The 23279-nt window shown below is 41.7% G+C and overlaps 1 protein-coding gene across 3 annotated transcripts in view; it reads right to left on the reverse strand.

The window, feature by feature from the left end:
• Positions 1-23279, reverse strand: part of Tsp (Thrombospondin) — a 346683-nt gene that overhangs the window by 2912 nt on the left and 320492 nt on the right. For all 3 annotated transcript variants that reach the window (XM_070093496.1, XM_070093495.1, XM_070093493.1), the window contains 9 exons: positions 18404-18616; positions 10410-10578; positions 8451-8628; positions 7741-8022; positions 5763-5884; positions 3727-3814; positions 3117-3300; positions 2492-2729; positions 1-677 (listed from right to left, as the gene is read on the reverse strand). The exon at positions 1-677 is cut by the window's left edge and continues 2912 nt beyond it. In XM_070093496.1, the coding sequence (XP_069949597.1) occupies positions 583-677; positions 2492-2729; positions 3117-3300; positions 3727-3814; positions 5763-5884; positions 7741-8022; positions 8451-8628; positions 10410-10578; positions 18404-18616 (1569 nt within the window). In that variant the 3' untranslated portion in view covers positions 1-582. The remainder of the gene's footprint in view (positions 678-2491; positions 2730-3116; positions 3301-3726; positions 3815-5762; positions 5885-7740; positions 8023-8450; positions 8629-10409; positions 10579-18403; positions 18617-23279) is intronic.

The following is a 23279-nucleotide window of genomic DNA, read 5'->3' on the forward strand; positions in this document are numbered from 1 at the left end:
TGCTTCCCTTGGGCTTCCTGGTGCCGCCTTAGGGCTCTGGGTGCCTTCTTAGGGCTCTGGGGCTCTCGATTCAGTTCAAGCTGGTTATATTATAGTCAGTCCTTAAGACACTAAATAAAAGTTTCAGATTCATTAAAAATAAACTATTGAGATTGCAAGTGCTATGAAAAGTTTTCTAAAGAGATATTTCGTAGACAAAAGCGATCTAAGTATTCAGAAAAAAAACAACACTGTCGCAGGCCTTTTGTCAGATGATAATTGGTTTATCAATTAAGCAACCACCGTTGTACTGATTTAACACAATTTCATTCAGCAGATGATGCTTCGTTACAATCATTAGTTTTTCTTATTCTAACCAACGTTTATTGTAAGTATACTCAGTTTATTTTAAATTAATAGTCCTTGTTATTCCCGCACAAAACTCCTGTTCCCCTGAGCTGGTTGATGCCCTGGGCTGCTTGATTACACTAGAATGTTTAATGCCCTAAGCTAGTTGGTGCCCTGGGCTGGTTGATACTCTGGGCTGGTTGATGCCCTGGGCTGGTTGATACTCTGGGCTGGTTGATGCCCCGGGCTGGGGGTCTACAAGCCGTTGGGAACGGGCCTGCTAATATCGATTTCCACCAAGCGCTGGAGGTCCGGAGGTAATTGGTTGTAGATGGCCTCAGGCACATGTTCTGTCGAGGGACACAACTTTAAGTGAGGTGCATCAAATACCGTGCCACACATAAACTAAATAATGTAGACCTTAATATTACTGATTGCGAAAAGGATTTAAGAGTTCTGGTTAGCAGTAACCTGAAACCAAGATAACAGTGCATAAGCGTTCGCAATAAAGCTAACAGAATCCTTGCCTTTGTATCAAGAAGTATAAATAATAGAAGTCCTCAGGTTGTTCTTCAACTCTATATATATCCATGTATCAGAAATCTTTCCTATGAGGACAGACTGAGGGCCCTGAATCTGCACTCTCTAGAAAGGCGTAGAATTAGGAGGGATTTGACTAAGGGGTATAAATGGAAAACAGGAATGAATAAAGGAAATGTAAATAGCGTGCTATAAGTAGCGTGCTAAAAATATCTAGCCTAGACAGGACTCGCAGCAATGGTTTTAAGCTGGAAAAATTCAGATTCGGGAAGGATATAGGAAAGCACTGGTTATGTAATAGAGTTGTGGATGATTGGAACAAACTCCCGAGTTCCGTCATAGAAGCTTAGACGTTGTGTCGTTTTAAAAATAGGGTAAATAGATGAGTGGGTGTGAGTTGGACCGGACTAGCTGGTGCTACTGGGTCAGATGCCGTGCTCCTTCCTGATTGGGTGGGCCAATGGTCTAAGCCGGGGGTTGACATGGATCTGCCATGCATGGGCCAGTAGGCCTGCTGCAATGTTCCTTCTTTCTTATGTTCTATGTTCTTAACAAGCAAAAGGTGAATACAAAAACTGACGATTGTCTGACTCGGTAAGAAAAAGGAAAAAAGTATAAGAAATTTACGATTAACTTAAACCATATGTAGAGTTAGATTAAATTAATAATAAATTAGATTACATCTTACAGCAAATGTGAAATAAATAACTCAAATGGGAGAATATGAAATGAAAATTCCAATGAACAATATAACAAAATTCCGCTTCACACGTTAATTTCACCCGATGTTCAAATTAGTGTGTAAAACAATATTTGCTTTACTCACAAATAAAAACATTAAAATAATCAATTGCGAATGTCAGGAGTCTAAAAAAGTTTTACACTGTTGAATTTACAAGTAAATACCTGTTATACTTCCCGAACTAATTTCAAAACCTCGTCCTCCTGAAGGTATACTAACACTCGCTATGTGACTAGCATTTAATGCTAGGTGAACACTAGCAAAAAGATTGAAACGCATATGTTGCTCATCGCCTTGCAATCAAACTCAGGTCCCTGAGGGTATGAGCTGAGCGCTCTACGCTAAACTATTTATATCTCTAAACTACATGTCGTCTTCCAACCATAAAAATGTCATAGCTATCAAACCATACTACGGGCGGGATTTGAACCCGTGGTCAGAGAGTCTCTTACCGGGGTATGGTTTGTTTGTAATCGTGTCATTACGATTTCGTGAGTCATGCATAGCTATCAATTTACACAATTTATTATCATTCATTTCCCTCGCTGAAGCACGTCTATAAAACATGATACAACTTACCATTGCAGCTGTGACAGGAAATACAAGTTACCTTTGCAACTATAATATTTAATACAACATACTATTGCCACTATAACAGGAAATACAATTTACCATTGCAACTATAACAGGAAATACAACTTACCATTGCAACTATAACAAGAAATACAACTTACTATTGCAACTATAACAGGAAATATAACTTACCATTGCAACTATAAGAGGTAATACACTTACCTATGCAACTATTATAGGTAATACAGCTTACCATTGCAACAGGAAATACAACTTACCATAGTAACTATAACAGAAAATACAGCTTACCATTGCAACGATAGACGAGATCTGACCAAATGATCATCTCCTGTGAGAAGCAGAAGACGCCCAGACGACCTCCCTTAAGCTGGTTGTCGAAGATGTTACCAGAGTCAGCCACCATATCTTCTCCCTCGAAGATACGCAGGCGGATGAGGCCGATCTTGGGTCGATGGAGGAGAAGCCAGCGGTAAGCAGTTCTCTCCTTCCACCCCACGTTGCGGGGATCCTTCCACAGCAGTTTCACCTGCATGGCAAAGTAAGACACGTAGTGAAGATGTATTCCTAAACCTATGGAAAGAGGGAGCAAAGAATGATTTTTTCATCAATTTATGCCTTTTTCAACCTTTCTTATATGGAATAAAACCTATTGACAAAATATAATGGAACCTTTGGTTATTGGTGGAAGGATGAAGGATAAGAAATCATGGAATGATGAAAGACTGTGGAGATAAAGGACGATTAAAGGAAGCTTAAATGTCATACTCCAAAACCGTGGATTTTGAAGCATCACCCAGGGTAATCCTTTGCTTTATCTCTCCTGGTCTATGAAATAATTAAACCTTCCTCTGCTTGAACTATCCCTTGTATTTCTATAAAGGCTTTTCATTCTTCTCCTGCGCCATGCACGCACCTGGTCTTCAGTGTCGCCTGTGTGCCATAAGGAGTTCCTCATCATCTGACCAGGCCCAGTAGAGGACTGTACCAACTTCAGTTGTATGCCCGGCTCAGCTACAGCTCTGAAGGGTGTAGCTTGCCAGTATGTTTGCGTGTTCTTCTTCCACATTACTGTGTAGAAGTTACCGTTGTCCTGGTAACTGTTGAAGACAGTTTAGTTAGATTTGTTCCCGTTATAATTAAAATACATTGAAATTTAGACTGGAGTTTATCTTTAAATTTGTTCAGAAGTGCAATGTGAAGAATTCTGTTGCTAGAAAAATATAATTTGAGCTTTACTTTCATGGGAAGAACTTTGTGGAAAGAAGTGTCATTTTCCTGATTATGTTACATTAGCTTCAGTTATAGCTGATGAGAGTCAGGAGTTCCTTGCTTTAAAGAACTTGTGTGAGGGATAACTACAGTAAATAGTTTAGCAACAGAATCCGCGGAGATCTAAATAATTCTATTTTCTTCTTTATTGTATTGTCAATTTTATTTCCAAAATTCACTGCCGTTCACTGCACTGATAAACAGTTACTGTAATTAGCAAAATTTGTGGATTTACAAATATATATTTTGCCAACCTAAATATTAGTCCCACGTAGTCATCGTCGATCTCTGTGTCCACGAAGAAAGTGCCTTCGAAGTCCACCCCACCAAACATGTGGTAGCCTATAAGAAATGATTAACAAAAATTAATTAGCACAATTTCAGAATTATAATGAAGCAGGGTGATTCCATTGTCATTGAGAAATTAGGGGCAGATTTCTAGATGTACGCAAGTGTAATATGAATAAAAGTACATTAATTTTTAACAAAAATCTTATATGTTCAGTTGCGGAAAATAGTACCTGGACTGTCTCTTCTGGGCAGAAATAATATCTGGCAACTCAGATGTAGTAAATGAATTAACGCAGCTTGTAACAACGACGGTGACTGGTTGAGAAAATTAATTACCGGTACTTTCTGTATAGAAATAGAATTATAAATGCAAACGGGAATTAATTACTGTTCGGATATTATATCCAATATTATAAAAACAAAAATTATTTGAAAAGGTGGCCAAATATATTGTAAGGAAGTATTATGATTGATAACATAATTTTGATGAACGAGGTCTATATAATGACTTATATAGACTTATATAGTCACCTGTTTAACGTTGTATACTCTGAGTAAATAAATAAATTATATATATATATAATATATATATATATATATGGAATGGAACAACGAATAGGCAGTCTTGACACCCACGATGCCTTGTACCTTCTCACAAAGTGCTTGAGTCTGCCCAGGTTGACATATTTCCTAAGATGTGCACCTTCATGTGATAACTCTACACTGCACGAATATGACAGTATCCTGAGGCAGTATTCTGTAAGACATTACGTAGTCCTCGTCCATCAAAATTATGCTTCACGTGAGCAGATGCGGACAGTGCATGATGATTACGGATCTATTATCACTCATAATACTTCCCATACAGTATATTCTATTCAGTCATCTTTTCAAATATAATGTTGGATATAATATCCGAACAGTAATTAATTCATGTATGCATTCATAATTCTATTTCTATACAGAAAGTACCGGTAATTAATTTTCTCAACTAGTAACCATCGTCGCTACAACCTGCGTTAATTCATTCTTAAAATTTTTTACTACGTCTGTTTACTACGTCTGTTTACTACGTCTGTTTACTACGTTTGTTTACTACGTCTGAGTTGCCTGACATTATTTCTGTCCAGAATAGACTTCCGGAATTTAACATCTCTTTTGCATCAAAACGAAAAAAAAATATTAATGGTTCTCTGCAATGTGGATCATAATATGTATTATTTGTTTTAGTGGTCGATTCATAGCTCCTGGCCCCATGTGCACCTGTCAATGTATTGTGAAAACTTGCAATTATGCAGAAATAAAGTAAGATAACCCACATTACGAAGAACACAGCATAAGGCAGAAGCCTCGTTGTTTACTATGTGAGGTCCGTTGTGTGTGTGACGTAGGAGACCAGGAGACCTAACGTACTGCTATATTTTTCCTCTGTTCTCTTGCTTTGTGCACCTGACTTAGGTTCATATATCAGGACTTTATTCCTGCTATTATATTGTTCACCTGAAGAGAGAGTTTAGCAAAACCGAAAATATTTACCGTCTGTAGCTCTGCAGTGTTGATTGTTCCAGTAATATAAACGCCTAAATAATAACAATTACTTATCTTTCAGTTATACCAACTTACATGCATTTCTAGGTCACGTAACTCGATCGCTTGCACACTCAGCTCACACACTGAGGTCCGGAGTTCGAATCTCCTCCAGTACAGCTGAAAAACATTAGGGACGTGTTTCCATAAGACACCTGCTGTCCCTGTTCCTGTTCACCCATCAGTAAAATGGGTACTTGGGTGTTAGTCAACTGGTGTGGGTCGCATCCTGGGACAAAACTGACCTAATTTGCCCGAAATGCTCTACATAACAAGTGGCTTTCTATATACTAGTATGTCATTGATGTCAGCTATGGTCTGTATACCTTGTACATGTACTTATAAATAAAGATATATATATTGTGTATGCGTATTCACCGACAAAAATATTATAACTGGTGATGACACTTACCGACCGCCAGGCCAGGGTCTGAGTTCATAGTCTGGACGATCTCAGCGCCTTTGTTATAGATGACCCAGTTAGGGTCTATCTGTGAGTCACCCTCGGGGTCTAGCACAACCGTCTGGTACGTCCTGGGGGAGATGCAGGGTATAGGGCATGTTCATAACACCTAGCTTGTTAAGGGGCACGTCAGTTCCAATGTCTTCTAATAATTTATTTTTTCCCTGTAATCACCTTGTCCTTAATTACTAGAGCAAATACGATAATAATTATGGACAAGGTAGATTATAGGGTAAAAATAAACATGAGGAGACAGGGAAACTCGCGCGTCTCTTAAAGGTTGTGTGCGAAGGTAAAGAGGAGGCGTAGTTCCCTGCAAACATGGAAAGAGGAAGCGTAGTTTCCTGCAAACATGGAAAGAGGAAGCGTAGTTTCCAACAAACATAGAAAGAGGAAGCGTAGTTTCCTGCAAACATAGACAGAGGAAGCGTAGTTTCCAGCAAACATGGAAAGAGGAAGCGTAGTTTCCAACAAACATAGAAAGAGGAAGCGTAGTTTCCAGCAAACATGGAAAGAGGAAGCGTAGTTTCCAACAAACATAGAAAGAGGAAGCGTAGTTTCCAACAAACATAGAAAGAGGAAGCGTAGTTTCCAGCAAACATGGAAAGAGGAAGCGTAGTTTCCAACAAACATAGAAAGAGGAAGCGTAGTTTCCAACAAACATAGAAAGAGGAAGCGTAGTTTCCAGCAAACATGGAAAGAGGAAGCGTAGTTTCCAGCAAACATAGAAAGAGGAAGCGTAGTTTCCAACAAACATAGAAAGAGGAAGCGTAGTTTCCAGCAAACATGGAAAGAGGAAGCGTAGTTTCCAGCAAACATGGAAAGAGGAAGCGTAGTTTCCAGCAAACATGGAAAGAGGAAGCGTAGTTTCCAGCAAACATGGAAAGAGGAAGCGTAGTTTCCAACAAACATAGAAAGAGGAAGCGTAGTTTCCAGCAAACATGGAAAGAGGAAGCGTAGTTTCCTGCAAACATAGAAAGAGGAAGCGTAGTTTCCTGCAAACATGGAAAGAGGAAGCGTAGTTTCCAGCAAACATGGAAAGAGGAAGCGTAGTTTCCAGCAAACATGGAAAGAGGAAGCGTAGTTTCCAGCAAACATGGAAAGAGGAAGCGTAGTTTCCAGCAAACATGGAAAGAGGAAGCGTAGTTTCCAGCAAACATGGAAAGAGGAAGCGTAGTTTCCAGTAAACATGGAAAGAGGAAGCGTAGTTTCCAGTAAACATGGAAAGAGGAAGCGTAGTTTCCAGCAAACATGGAAAGAGGAAGCGTAGTTTCCAGCAAACATGGAAAGAGGAAGCGTAGTTTCCAGCAAACATGGAAAGAGGAAGCGTAGTTTCCAGCAAACATGGAAAGAGGAAGCGTAGTTTCCAGCAAACATGGAAAGAGGAAGCGTAGTTTCCAGCAAACATGGAAAGAGGAAGCGTAGTTTCCAGCAAACATGGAAAGAGGAAGCGTAGTTTCCAGTAAACATGGAAAGAGGAAGCGTAGTTTCCAGTAAACATGGAAAGAGGAAGGGGAAACTAGTGGTGGTAAGATTATAGTGTAAAAAGAGGTGCCAATACCTCACAGTTAATTACGTATATCTAAAATTTTGAATTTGCATCTACATTTGCTGATTTTTGCGTTACCGCTTACAAGATGAACATGGACGCACGATAAACTAGCCTCTCAGGCAACAGGCTCTCAGCAGACACTAGTCTCATATTCACTCGTTTCTTTTTCCCCTCTATTCTTTCAGCAGACACTGGTCTCGTATTCACTCGTTTCTTTTCTCCCGCTATTCTTTCAGCAGACACTAGTCTCATATTCACTCGTTTCTTCTTCCCCTCCATTCTTTCAGCAGACACTGGTCTCATATTCACTCGTTTCTTTTCTCCCTCTATTCTTTTCCTCGCTCCTTCCCCCCCTCTTCCTCACCAAAATCCTACCTGAAGTCGGTGGCGTAGATCTTGGAGTTGTTGGGGCAATTGTCCTGGAAGTCGAGCACTTCGTCCGTGTCAGCATCGTCCGCGCAAATGTCGCCGACGCCGTTCGAGTCGGAGTCGCGCTGGTCTGGGTTATAGCGAAGCCAACAGTTGTCATTATTGTTGGGGATACTATCGTTATCGGCGTCCGGGTCGCACGCGTCGCCGATGCCATCGTTATCGGCGTCATGCTGGTCACTATTAGGGGTGTTAGGGCAGTTGTCTTGGTTGAGTTGGACGCCATCTCTGTCTCACGGGGAAGAAAACCATCATAAGATTAGATAAATAAGAACACCAGAGAAAGGACTCATAAAACAGTCCACACATCCCCCCCAAAATAGAAAAAATTGCTCATTTTAAATTCTCACCATCTGTGATTTTCCTTTTCAGATATACTAAGCAAATTTCCTAAAATTGCTTGTAACAGATAAGTGAACTGTAGATATATATGTAGATATAAACCCATATGTACACCTGTTAACCTTTTTGGGGCCTAGTTCCTAGGCCTTTTGTGTATCCATATGCTCTTGCGCTACCGTCCACAGGATGGATGTGGGGTGTACAATAAACCAGCCACTTCGGTGGCAAAATTTAAAAATCTAATCTTTTAGGAAAAAAAAAAAAGGTTTAAAACGTTGAGCAATGAACAGGTTTAAGTGATGCTTGGACTTCACCTGTCAGGATCGTCGTTGGTGTCACAGGCATCACCAACGAGGTCCTTGTCCATGTCTTCTTGACTTGGGTTTCGCACTTCTGGGCAGTTGTCGCAAGCGTCGCCCAGTCCGTCACGGTCCGTGTCCAGCTGGTCCGAGTTGGCTGTCCGTGGGCAGTTGTCCTGGCGGTTGGGCACGCCTACCATAGAGAACCCAAAATAAGTTGCGTTATGTTGATGGGTAAACAGAGATATAATACACAGATGTAAACCCAAAATAAGTTACGTTATGGTGATGGGTAAACAGAGATATAATACACAGATGTACTGGAATGAATAACGGGACTTCCATCTTACAAACTGTACTGTTTATCATAATTATTCCTCATAAGCTTGTGGAAACTACAGTCGAAACAATGTATTTGTTTCTGACCCACTATCTTAATTACGTGTTCTTAATAGCCTGAGATATGAATTTATCATGCTCATGTATAAAGCCAGACACAGAGGTACATAAGTTATTGAAAACAAGAGATAAACCTTTCTCTCTCACATAAGCCTCCGAGAGTATGATAAAGTGGGTGACTTGGTTAAACTAGAATTAAATTTAGATGTCAAATATAATTTAGATAATGTCAAATATAATTTTCGTTTCTCAAACAGAAGTTTACAAAAAAATAGAAGAGAACTAGCAGATGAACTTGACTAATGTTGAACGTAGGAACTACGTAGGAACTACCAGGTGCACTGCTCATCATGAAATATATTAAGTAAAATAGGTCTCCTAAACAAAATATAAAGATCAGTAGACTAAAAGTTGTCAATGTTGCACGATGGATAGGTTATAAGTATTTTTGGGTAGTAATATATGGAGATTTCAGTTACATGACATATAAAGTGTGTGTGAAGAGACATACACAAGAACATTATATCTTAGTATCGAAATATCCAACCATTTAGACACGTCCATGCTAGCCCTACAGGAAATAGCAAAATACTTTATTATTGATGATAAGATACCCGAAGTCCTACGATTGTAGCCACATTTTGCACCTCTTACAATTTAGATGGATGACCTGTAATTAGAGGAGATTGTGAACTAACATTGATGAATATTTTAAGCGGTTATAATATATATGAATTTTCTAGACACTGTAAGCCATTTATGTGAAAACAAAATTGTAATGTATGAAATGACTAAAAATTTTAAAAATCAGGTTTTTATCAAGCCTCAGTGGGCCTGATAAAAAAAAAACCCTGGCTTCTGTAAGCCTTTCATTTTTCTCCTACCGTTCACAGGATAAGAAAAGGGTTTACAGTAAACTAACCACTTAAGCTGCACGAAGGGAATGGATTAAGGTAATCACAGTGACAAACATCATCAGGAAGTAATCATCACCCACGTCCACGTGTGTGGACGTGAGTGATGATCCAGTGAAGTACTCTGGGGAAAGCATGGTGTCTTCCCTCAGGCAACTGTGCAAGAGTGCAACAGCAACTGCAACAGCAGAGGTCAGCCAGGGAACCCTATAATCATTTGACTGCCGGAGACCTTCTTGAGAGCTCCATCATAGTTCGTAAAGGACGAGCCAGCTGGGAAGCTACTATAGGTTGGAAATATACCCCGTCATTGTCCCAGATAATGTACAGCAGCTCCTAGGAATAGCTCGAGTGTCAGAAAAACTCATAAACACACTCGGTGGGAGAATAAGAGAACTGAGTAACAAAATAAAAACACAAGGTTTGGAGGAAACAGCTGCTGATGATAGTGAAAGCGGGATTCAGAACACCACTGTGTACAAGGCAGATATAGCAATGGTGGAAATGTGTTCTGTGATGAGGAAAATGGTAAAGAAAGTGTAGGGAAGTGGGGGGCTATGAGGAAAATCTTAGTAATACTGAAAATAAGTCTAATATTGATGACAGTGAAGTGGAAATTGTACCAAAAAAAATCCTAGACAAATCAATGGATCACACTCACCATCATTATCAATATCTGGGTCACAAGCGTCACCAATACCATCCTTATCATTGTCTTCTTGATCCAGGTTGGGGATGGTGGGACAGTTGTCGCACGCGTCGCCTTGCTTGTCAGGTCCGTCGGGGTCCGTGTCAGACTGGTCAGGATTCGATACCAGCGGGCAGTTGTCCTGGTGGGAGAGAAAGGAAATGAGAGGTGTGGAGTGGGGTGAGAGGAGGAGAGGGGAGGGAGTAGGAATAGAGAAAAGAAAGGCACAATACCGTGACTGAAACAATACGCAAATAACCGCACATAGGAGACTTATGACAAAGTTTCGGTCAGAATTGGACCATTTACAAGTAGCACTAATACACGAAGGAGAGGGAGCCAGTATATACAGGAGAGGGGGACAGAGAGAGGAAGAAAGAAGTGAAGAAGTAATGGTAGAGGGAATGATGGTAATGTAAGTAGCAGTGGTAGTAATACGTAGGGGGAGTAGTGGGAAACAAAAAGAAGAGTAAAGCGAAGCAATAGTAGAAGTAGTAGAACTAGTAGTAGTAGTAGTAATAGAGTAGAAGCGGTAGAAGTAAAAGTGGAATAAGTCTAAAGACAAGAAAAAGGAACACTACAGGAGACCTAACAGCCGACAAGGGCAGGACCAACAACAAACAAGGGAAACACTGAAGGACAGAACACACCTAGGCAGAAGACATGAAGACAAATAAAAACAGGAAAGGAGAAAAGGCAAGGAGAGGAGAAGAAAAGATCAGGTCACGTCACGATTGTTCTGAAGTTTGGAGCATTTGACAATATAATGAGACAGGAAAGCATCTACAGAAACAAAGCCAAGACTAGGATTCATATTAAGAAAGTTGTGTATTAGAGATGCTTCAGCAAGACGGTGTCTGTCAAGGCTAGAAGAAAGGTAGACAGTTCTAACAGAAGACCCGGTCAATAGGATGACTTTGATCTCTAACATGACAGAAAAGAGCATTACTGGTGTCAGGAAGTCTAACACTTCTGGTATGTTCTTTAAGTGTGTCAGAAAGACAACGGCCAGTTTCTCCAAACTATTGAAGGCATCAATAGCAGGAGGAATATTGAGAGAAAGGGAATTGAAGGGAGAAAAGTGACGTGGTGGGGAAGGAGTAGTAGAGTGGCAGGAAAGTGACTTGGTGGAGTGGGAGTAGTAGAGTGGCTGGAAAGTGACGTGCTGGAGTGGGAGTAGTAGAGTGGCTGGAAAGTGACGTGCTGGAGTGGGAGTAGTAGAGTGGCTGGAAAGTAACGTGCTGGAGTGGGAGTAGTAGAGTGGCTGGAAAGTGACGTGCTGGAGTGGGAGTAGTAGAGTGTCTGGAAAGTGACATGCTGGAGTGGGAGCAGTAGACTGGGTGGAAAGTGACGTGCTGGAGTGGGAGTAGTAGAGTGGCTGGAAAGTGACGTGCTAGAGTGGGAGAGGTAGAATAGCTGGAAAGTGACGTGCTGGAGTGGGAGTAGTAGAGTGGCTGGAAAGTGACATGCTGGAGTGGGAATAGTAGAGTGGCTGGAAAGTGACGTGCTGGAGTGGGAGTAGCAGAGTGGCTGGAAAGTAACGTGCTGGAGTGGAAGAAGTAGAGTGGCTGGGAAGTGACGTGCTGGAGTGGGAGTAGTAGAGTGGCTGGAAAGTGACATACTGGAGTGGGAATAGTAGAGTGGGTTGGAAAGTGATGTGCTGGAGTGGTAGTAGTAGCGTGGACTGGAAAGTGACATGCTGGAGTGGGAATAGTAGAGTGGCTGGAAAGTGACGTGCTGGAGTGGGAGTAGTAGAGTGGGCTGGAAAGTGACGTGCTGGAGTGGGAGTAGTAGAGTGGCTGGATAGTGACATGCTGGAGTGGGAGTAGTAGAGTGGCTGGAAAGTGACATGCTGGAGTGGGAATAGTAGAGTGGCTGGAAAGTGACGTGCTGGAGTGGGAGTAGCAGAGTGGCTGGAAAGTGACGTGCTGGAGTGGAAGAAGTAGAGTGGCTGGGAAGTGACGTGCTGGAGTGGGAGTAGTAGAGTGGCTGGAAAGTGACATAATGGAGTGGGAATAGTAGAGTGGGTTGGAAAGTGATGTGCTGGAGTGGTAGTAGTAGCGTGGGCTGGAAAGTGACATGCTGGAGTGGGAGTAGGAGAGTGGGCTGGAAAGTGACGTGCTGGAGTGGGAGAAGTAGAATGATTGAAAAGTGACGTGCTGGAGTGGGAGAAGTAGAAAGGCTGGAAAGTGACGTGCTGGAGTGGGAGAAGTAGAATGGCTGGAAAGTGACGTACTGGAGTGGGAGAAGTAGAATGGCTGGAAAGCGACGTGCTGGAGTGGTAGTAGTAGAGTGGCTGGAAAGTGACGTGCTGGAGTGGGAGTAGTAGAGTGGCTGGAAAGTGACGTGCTGGAGTGGGAGTAGTAGAGTGTCTGGAAAGTGACATGCTGGAGTGGGAGTAGTAGACTGGGTGGAAAGTGACGTGCAGGAGTGGGAGTAGTAGAGTGGCTGGAAAGTGACGTGCTAGAGTGGGAGAGGTAGAATGGCTGGAAAGTGACGTGCTGGAGTGGGAGTAATAGAGTGGCTGGAAAGTGACATGCTAGAGTGGGAATAGTAGAGTGGCTGGAAAGTGACGTGCTGGAGTGGGAGTAGCACAGTGGCTGGAAAGTGACGTGCTGGAGTGGAAGAAGTAGAGTGGCTGGAAAGTGACGTGCTGGAGTGGGAGTAGTAGAGTGGCTGGAAAGTGACATACTGGAGTGGGAGTAGTAGAGTGGGTTGGAAAGTGATGTGCTGGAGTGGTAGTAGTAGCGTGGGCTGGAAAGTGACGTGCTGGAGTGGGAGAAGTAGAATGGCTGGAAAGTGACGTGCTGGAGTGGGAGAAGTAGAATGGCTGGAAAGTGACGAACTGGAGTGGGAGAAGTAGAATGGCTGGAAAGTGACGTGCTGGAGTGGGAGATGAATAGTGGGCTGGAAAGTGACGTGCTGGAGTGGGAGAAGTAGAATGGCTGGAAAGTGACGTGCTGGAGTGGGAGAAGTAGAATGGCTGGAAAGTGACGTGCTGGAGTGGGAGATGTAGAGTGGGCTGGAAAGTGACGTGCTGGAGTGGGAGAAGTAGAATGGCTGGAAAGTGACGTACTGGAGTGGGAGAAGTAGAATGGCTGGAAAGTGACGTGCTGGAGTGGGAGATGTAGAGTGGGCTGGAAAGTGACGTGCTGGAGTGGGAGAAGTAGAATGGCTGGAAAGTGACGTGCTGGAGTGGGAGATGAATAGTGGGCTGGAAAGTGACGTGCTGGAGTGGGAGAAGTAGAATGGCTGGAAAGTGACGTGCTGGAGTGGGAGAAGTAGAATGGCTGGAAAGTGATGTGCTGGAGTGGGAGATGTAGAGTGGGCTGGAAAGTGACATGCTGGAGTTGGAGTAGTAGAGTGGCTGGAGAGTGACGTGCTGGAGTGGGAGAAGTAGAATGGCTGGAAAGTGACGTGCTGGAGTGGGAGATGTAGAGTGGGCTGGAAAGTGACGTGCTGGAGTGGGAGAAGTAGAATGGCTGGAAAGTGACGTACTGGAGTGGGAGAAGTAGAATGGCTGGAAAGTGACGTGCTGGAGTGGGAGATGTAGAGTGGGCTGGAAAGTGACGTGCTGGAGTGGGAGAAGTAGAATGGCTGGAAAGTGACGTGCTGGAGTGGGAGATGAATAGTGGGCTGGAAAGTGACGTGCTGGAGTGGGAGAAGTAGAATGGCTGGAAAGTGACGTGCTGGAGTGGGAGATGTAGAGTGGGCTGGAAAGTGACGTGCTGGAGTGGGAGAAGTAGAATGGCTGGAAAGTGACGTGCTGGAGTGGGAGAAGTAGAATGGCTGGAAAGTGATGTGCTGGAGTGAGAGATGTAGAGTGGGCTGGAAAGTGACGTGCTGGAGTGGGAGTAGTAGAGTGGCTGGAAAGTGACGTGCTGGAGTGGGAGTAGCAGAGTGGCTGGAAAGTGACGTGCTGGAGTGGGAGTAGCAGAGTGGCTGGAAAGTGACGTGCTGGAGTGGGAGTAGCAGAGTGGCTGGAAAGTGACGTGCTGGAGTGGGAGTGGAGAGTGGCTGGAAAGTGACGTGCTGGAGTGGGAGTAGCAGAGTGGCTGGAAAGTGACGTGCTGGAGTGGGAGTGGAGAGTGGCTGGAAAGTGACGTGCTAGAGTGGGAGTGGTAGAGTGGCTGGAAAGTGACGTGCTGGAGTGGGAGTAGCAGAGTGGCTGGAAAGTGACGTGCTGGAGTGGGAGTAGTAGAGTGGCTGGAAAGTGACGTGCTGGAGTGGGAGTAGCAGAGTGGCTGGAAAGTGACGTGCTGGAGTGGGAGTAGTAGAGTGGGTTGGAAAGACAAAAAGTGGGTGAGTGTATATTTGGTCAGGAAGGAGGTACATTTATAGCCAGCTTCACTAAATTTAGAAATAGATACTTGTAAACTAACGTAAAGGTGGGTATACATTTAGAAATAGGTGTAAATTTAGAGACATGTAGGTGTAAATTTAGAGACATGTAGGTGTAAATTTAGAGACATGTAGGTGTAAATTTAGAGACATGTAGGTGTAAATTTAGAGACATGTAGGTGTAAATTTAGAGACATGTAGGTGTAAATTTAGAGACATGTAGGTGTAAATTTAGAGACATGTAGGTGTAAATTTAGAGACATGTAGGTGTAAATTTAGAGACATGTAGGTGTAAATTTAGAGACATGTAGGTGTAAATTTAGAGACATGTAGGTGTAAATTTAGAGACATGTAGGTGTAAATTTAGAGACATGTAGGTGTAAATTTAGAGACATGTAGGTGTAAATTTAGAGACATGTAGGTGTAAATTTAGAGACATGTAGGTGTAAATTTAGAGACATGTAGGTGTAAATTTAGAGACATGTAGGTGTAAATTTAGAGACATGTAGGTGTAAATTTAGAGACATGTAGGTGTAAATTTAGAGACATGTAGGTGTAAATTTAGAGACATGTAGGTGTAAATTTAGAGACATGTAGGTGTAAATTTAGAGACATGTAGGTGTAAATTTAGAGACATGTAGGTGTAAATTTAGAGACATGTAGGTGTAAATTTAGAGACATGTAGGTGTAAATTTAGAGACATGTAGGTGTAAATTTAGAGACATGTAGGTGTAAATTTAGAGACATGTAGGTGTAAATTTAGAGACATGTAGGTGTAAATTTAGAGACATGTAGGTGTAAATTTAGAGACATGTAGGTGTAAATTTAGAGACATGTAGGTGTAAATTTAGAGACATGTAGGTGTAAATTTAGAGACATGTAGGTGTAAATTTAGAGACATGTAGGTGTAAATTTAGAGACATGTAGGTGTAAATTTAGAGACATGTATGTGTAAATTTAGAGACATGTAGGTGTAAATTTAGAGACATGTAGGTGTAAATTTAGAGACATGTAGGTGTAAATTTTGAACACTATAAACGTAAATTTAAGAGATTAAGCAGATATAAATTTACTTGATAAGTGTAAACTTGTAAATGAATGGTTCAGAGAACCGACAAGTTGATAAATGGTTCAGAGAACCGACAAGTTGATAAATGGTTCAGAGAACCGACAAGTTGATAAATGGTTCTGAGAACCGACAAGTTGATAAATGGTTCAGAGAACCGGCAAGTTGATAAATGGTTCTGAGAACCGACAAGTTGATAAATGGTTCAGAGAACCGGCAAGTTGATAAATTACACACATGTGCAACACTTGTGTGTAATTTGTCAAGTGTAAACTTAGGGACATTTAGGGATAAATTTAGTGCCAGGTAGTTGTAAATTAGTGCCAAGTAGATGTAAATTAGTGCCAGGTAGATGTAAATTAGTGCCAGGTAGATGTAAATTAGTGCCAGGTAGATGTAAATTTAGTGCCAGGTAGATGTAAATTAGTGCCAGGTAGTTGTAAATTAGTGCCAGGTAGATGTAAATTAGTGCCAGGTAGATGTAAATTAGTGCCAGGTAGATGTAAATTAGTGCCAAGTAGATGTAAATTAGTGCCAGGTAGATGTAAATTTAGTGCCAGGTAGATGTAAATTAGTGCCAGGTAGATGTAAATTTAGTGCCAGGTAGTTGTAAATTTAGTGCCAGGCAGATGTAAATTTAGTGCCAGGTAGTTGTAAATTTAGTGCCAGGTAGATGTAAATTAGTGCCAGGTAGATGTAAATTTAGTGCCAGGTAGTTGTAAATTTAGTGCCAGGTAGTTGTAAATTTAGTGCCAGGTAGATGTAAATTTAGTGCCAGGTAGTTGTAAATTTAGTGCCAGGTAGTTGTAAATTTAGTGCCAGGTAGATGTAAATTTAGTGCCAGGTAGATGTAAATTTAGTGCCAGGTAGATGTAAATTTAGTGCCAGGTAGATGTAAATTTAGTGCCAGGTAGTTGTAAATTTAGTGCCTGGTAGTTGTAAATTTAGTGCCAGGTAGATGTAAATTTAGTGCCAGGTAGTTGTAAATTTAGTGCCAGGCAGATGTAAATTTAGTGCCAGGTAGATGTAAATTTAGTGCCAGGTAGATGTAAATTTAGTGCCAGGTAGATGTAAATTTAGTGCCAGGTAGTTGTAAATTTAGTGCCAGGTAGTTGTAAATTTAGTGCCAGGTAGATGTAAATTTAGTGCCAGGTAGTTGTAAATTTAGTGCCAGGTAGATGTAAATTTAGTGCCAGGTAGATGTAAATTTAGTGCCAGGTAGATGTAAATTTAGTGCCAGGTAGTTGTAAATTTAGTGCCTGGTAGTTGTAAATTTAGTGCCAGGTAGATGTAAATTTAGTGCCAGGTAGTTGTAAATTTAGTGCCAGGCAGATGTAAATTTAGTGCCAGGTAGATGTAAATTTAGTGCCAGGTAGATGTAAATTTAGTGCCAGGTAGATGTAAATTTAGTGCCAGGTAGTTGTAAATTTAGTGCCAGGTAGTTGTAAATTTAGTGCCAGGTAGATGTAAATTTAGTGCCAGGTAGTTGTAAATTTAGTGCCAGGTAGTTGTAAATTTAGTGCCAGGTAGATGTAAATTTAGTGCCAGGTAGATGTAAATTTAGTGCCAGGTAGATGTAAATTTAGTGCCAGGTAGTTGTAAATTTAGTGCCAGGCAGATGTAAATTTAGTGCCAGGTAGTTGTAAATTTAGTGCCAGGCAGATGTAAATTTAGTGCCAGGTAGTTGTAAATTTAGTGCCAGGTAGATGTAAATTTAGTGCCAGGTAGTTGTAAATTTAGTGCCAGGCAGATGTAAATTTAGTGCCAGGTAGATGTAAATTTAGTGCCAGGTAGATGTAAATTTAGTGCCAGGCAGATGTAAATTAGTGCCAGGTAGATGTAAATTAGTGCCAGGCAGATGTAAATTAGTGCCAGGTAGATGTAAATTAGTGCCAGGTAGATGTAAATTAGTGCCAGGTAGATGTAAATTAGTGCCAGGTAGATGTAAATTTTAGTCATGATAAGTATAATTTTAAGCCAGTTAAGCCTAAATTTAGGTTTAAATTGGACACATTTAGGTTGCTATATATTAGAATTACCTCCGAATAAGGAGAGATTATAGTAACAATTCCTTGGATCAAGAGCCCACTACCGGCATTAAGAACCTTCCCTAAATAATATTGCAGTATTTTAAATTCATTTATCCAAATTTAATTTATTTCATTACTTTTTTCCTTCAAATAATGTTAATTATTAAACAATTAATTACATATCAGAACATTACTCATCGATGAGTTAGGTAAATATTTTTGTCAGTGAGTTTTGGTTTGAGAAGGATTTGCCTAGTATGGACCAGTAGGTCTCCTGCTGTGCTCCTCCTTTCTTATATTCTTATTTTCTTATGATTCATAAATTAAGAAAGTCTTTAATCTTAAAAACTCACAAATGAAAGGTTCCAAGGCCGATTCTTAGACGTTTGGGTTAAATTTCTTACACTCGTTGCCCCTATTTACCTTCCAGCAAATAGGTACCTGGATATTAGTCAACTGTCGTGAGTCGCCTAACGAGGGATAAAAGCTTTTGGTCTGTAAAACGAAGCATATGTAAAAAATCAACTCACTGGACTGTTGGGGACGCCATCGTTATCTGCATCGTCATCACAAGCGTCGCCGATGTTATCGTTATCTGAATCCTCCTGGCCGGAGTTAGGGGTGTTGACGCAGTTGTCCTGGCGGCAATGAGGGTCCAAGCAGCCAAGATCGTAGTCTGGCCACCCGTCCAGGTCTCGGTCCGGCCCACACGTCTGTCCGTCACCAGCCCAACCAACGCGACACTGCAGAACAGAAGAATAAGTTACCGTAACTGGATCCAATATGTCTCGATCCACTATCTCATTTTAACTGAGGGAGATAAGGCGAGAAATTCACGTCAGATTAAGTGAAAAGGTTAGGAGACAGCCAAGGTCAGGTCAGATACGTATGGAGACAATGAAAGTCAGGTCAAAAGAGGTGAAGGAAAACCATACCAAGGGTGGGGTTAGAACCCGTGATCAAAGAATCATAAAACTCCCAACTGAATGAATCTTATTTTAGCTAGCTGACCCAGTGGCTAACGCGTCGGTCTGGAGGTTTTTGACTTTCTAATCGCGGGTTCTAACCCCACCAGTGGTATGGCTTGTTTGCAATTCGTGAGTCAGGTGAAGAGACATCCAAGGTCTGGTGAGAGAACTAAAGTCAGGATTGTTAAGCATCAAAACAAAACGGAAATAAGATTCATCTTAAAAATGAAATGTATGAAGGCTGAATCTATAAGACGGCATCTGTGAAGGTTAGAAAAGTTTTGTAATATACCAAGTTCATGTATGGCATGACTCTGGTCTCTAACATAACAGAAAATACCGTTATTAGTGTTATTAAAGTGTATACGTCTCTTACGATCCTAGAGACTCTCAGAGAGGCAGTGTCTCACTCCATTTCTCTTTTCAGTTAAAGGTTAAATTATTGGGTGTACAATTTAAATAAATTGAACCAGGGTGTACAATTTAAATAAATTGTACACCCTGGAGCACCGGCAAGAACACTTTTCTGTAATTTGCTTCTGAAAAATACTGGAAGGATTGTTCCAAATCTGGGCGTCGAAATTAATCCTTATAAAACACACACAAAAATAGGGGTACAACAAATACACTGTTAACTCAGTAACTATAAAAGGTTCAGGTATTTTCAATGTCTTCTTTCACTGATATGAATATTTCTATTAAACCAGAAACTGTCAAGAGAGAACGTGAAATGCTACTTAGGGCAGTTTTTGATTAATGGGTCTCTTGTACACACACTCTTGCACTTATGTTGGCCTGCAAGCAGCGAGCACCAACAGCCTGAGTGGCTGTCAACCAGGCCGGATGATAAAGCTCTACTACAGCGAAATATTGTTCATATAATCTAGACTTACATTGTTCGTGCGACTTTATCAACCATCTGTCGACTCGTTGCTTCTTATATTAACCAGGACGCCTAGTCAGAGACAGTGCGGGGGGGGGGGTGATGATTTTAGGAATTTATTTGCAAATCATTAATTATTTCTGCTTCAAATGAAAAAGAAAATCGTGGTTCACTTTTTTCATGAAATTTTCTATAACATTGGAAACGAACCAAGATAAAAACCTTCTCCAGCCCTTCAAATAGCACAATTTTTGCCTCGAGTGCCTTGACATGCGTGAATGGATCACAAATCAAATTTGTTTCACCTTGTAACTTCAGATTCAATTAATTCATACGGCTTGTCACGTCTGCAAAAGAATTCCAATTTCGAAAACCAGTCAGCGTTTGATAAAAGTGGTTCTGGTCGATTCTTCCCTGTGAGAAATGAATCAATTTCTTTTCTGAGCTGAAAGTACCGTGATAAAACCTTTCCACAACTGAGCCATCGAACTGCTGTATAATAAAGCAAGTCTATAAACTCGGAATCAGTTTCTCTCAAAAAATCCCGAAACTGGCGACGATTAAGACCGTGAGATCGAATGAAATCCATTGTCGAGACAACAGAACGCAAGACATAGTCACTTATTTTCCGCACAATGTTTGCTGATGGATAACACAGTGCAGAAACGTGGGCTTCGAGAATCCACCATCCTCACAAGCTTTTGTGATTTGTCCACCAACCAAACGTTTCTTCACCCCAGTCAGGTTCTTTCCTCCATCAACTGTCACGCATTGCAGTTTATTCCTCTCCAGGTTATATTCTAGTACAGGTTTTTGCAATTTTTTGGAGATGTCTTCTCCCGTTCCTGTGCTGTGCTGTGACATCAAATTCATTGCCGACGCCACGGATGAATAGCAGGAGTTGTGATGCGTCTCATCATTCGATTCATCAAGTTAGAGAAAATAAAAATGAAAATTTCATTCTTTGTCTGCAGTTAGATGAAATATATTGCTTCCTATATCTTCAGCTCTACTAGCAACAGTACTGAGCACAAGACTGAAGATTCTGAACAGATTTGCTTTTTCTAGGCATAACTCTGCCACAGCTTCCATCATACACTCTTTGATCAGATCTCCATCGGTGAATAAATTTTTTCCATTAACTAACACATTAGCTACTTTGTAACTGGCACTGGTTAAAGCTTCATTTTTAGCTGTCTTCTGCGTTAAAAACAACTTGTTGGGGAACCAACCTGTGTTGCACTGATTCATATTTTTCCGAACATTGTGTTACTGTGAACTGGGAATAACTTGGTTTATGTTTGGTCTCAGTGCCGACGTACATTGTACTTCAAAACCGCAACACACAAATAACCCGCACATAGAAGAGAGGAGTTTACGACGACGTTTCGGTCCGACTTGGACCATTTACAAAGTACAGGTCAGCTATATATTTAAGTCTAAGGGAGGGGTCCCAGTCATATGTAGCATCTTGCCTAGAAGGGAAGTGGGCAATGAATGGTTGTGGGATTTTGTAAATGGTCCAAGTCGAACCAAAACGTCGTCATAAGTTCCTCTATTCTATGTGCAGGTTATTTGTGGATTGTTCCAGTTACAGTATTGTGCCTTGTTTTGTTATTTGCAACAGTTTTGTGGCATGCAACACACAAGGCTTTATCACCCGCTTGCACAAAGAAATACTTAACACCACATTCTTCACTAAACAGGCGGCCTCACTCTGCACTGTTCTTTTCCTTTTTCCTTCCATAACTTAAGGGTATATCTGAAAAATGAAAATATTAGAAGTGAAAGTTGAATAAATTTTGTCATATAAATTATTATAAGCATCAAAATCCTTAACTTTAAGTGACGGAAAATGAGAGTTTATTAATTTTACTAATTATAAATATTTCAAGTTGCTGCGGGCCGCATTAAATCTTTTGGCGGGCCGCAGGTGGCCCGCGGGCCACAGTTTAGAGACCCCTCTCTTACGTTGTATGATTCACACTCGCTTAGTACTCAGAAATCATATTATCAACTTCTTATTTCAGTACTTGATTATCTTGTAGGAATTAACAATCCTTGTGACTTCATATTTTGTACATATACGTACACGTGTAGTCACTGTAGAAATTAAACACGCACAAAAAAACACATACAAACACATACACACACACACACACACACACACACACACACACACACACACACACACACACACACACACACACACACACACACACACACATACATACACACGGAGCTCGGAATCGACCCCTGCAACCTCAACTACGTGAGTACACACACACATACACACACACACAAACACACACACACACACACACACACACAAACACACACACACACACACACACACACACACACACACACACACACGCACACACACACACACACACACACACAGAAGGGGCTCAAGAAAGACGGAGAGGTGGGGTACACCACCATGTGCTGGACACAGTACACACAACCGAGGAAGAAGTGAAGAGGCTTCTGATTGAGCTAAGATAAGATAAGATAAGATTTCGTTCGGATTTTTAACCCCGGAGGGTTAGCCACCCAGGATAACCCAAGAAAGTCAGTGCGTCATCGAGGACTGTCTAACTTATTTCCATTGGGGTCCTTAATCTTGTCCCCCAGGATGCGACCCACACCAGTCGACTAACACCCAGGTACCTATTTGCTGCTAGGTGAACAGGACAACAGGTGTAAGGAAACGTGTCGAAATGTTTCCACCCGCCGGGAATCGAACCCGGGCCCTCCGTGTGTGAAGCGGGAGCTTTAGCCACCAGGCCACCGGGCCACCCAAAGGCAATGGGGCCAGATAACATCTCCCCATGGGTCCTGAGAGAGGGAGCAGAGGCGCTATGTGTACCCCTAACAACAATATTCAATACATCTATCGAAACAGGGAGATTGCCTGAGGCATGGAAGACAGCAAATGTGGTACCAATCTTTAAAAAAGGAGACAGACATGAAGCACTAAACTACAGACCAGTGTCACTGACATGTATAGCATGCAAAATCATGGAGAAGATTATCAGGAGAAGAGTGGTGGAACATGTAGAAAGGAATGATCTCATCACCAGCAGACAACATGGTTTCAGAGACGGGAAATCCTGTGTCACAAACCTACTGGAGTTCTATGACATGGTGACAGCAGTAAGACAAGAGAGAGAAGGGTGGGTGGATAGCATTTTCTTAGACTGCAAGAAGGTGTTTGACACAGTACCACACAAGAGATTAGTGCAAAAACTGGAGGACCAAGCAGGAATAACAGGGAAGGCACTGCAATGGATCAGGGAATACTTGTCAGGAAGACAGCAGCGAGTAATGGTACGAGGCGAGGTGTCAGAGTGGGCACCTGTGACCAGCGGGGTCCCACAGGGGTCAGTCCTAGGACCAGTGCTGTTTCTGGTATTTGTGAACGACATGACGGAAGGAATAAACTCCGAGGTGTCACTGTTTGCAGATGACGTGAAGTTGATGAGAAGAGTTCATTCGATCGAAGACCAGGCAGAAATACAAAGGGATCTGGACAGGCTGCAGACCTGGTCC

The sequence above is a fragment of the Cherax quadricarinatus genome, chromosome 43 (assembly GCF_038502225.1).
Source record: "Cherax quadricarinatus isolate ZL_2023a chromosome 43, ASM3850222v1, whole genome shotgun sequence".
Lineage (NCBI taxonomy): Eukaryota > Metazoa > Arthropoda > Malacostraca > Decapoda > Parastacidae > Cherax > Cherax quadricarinatus.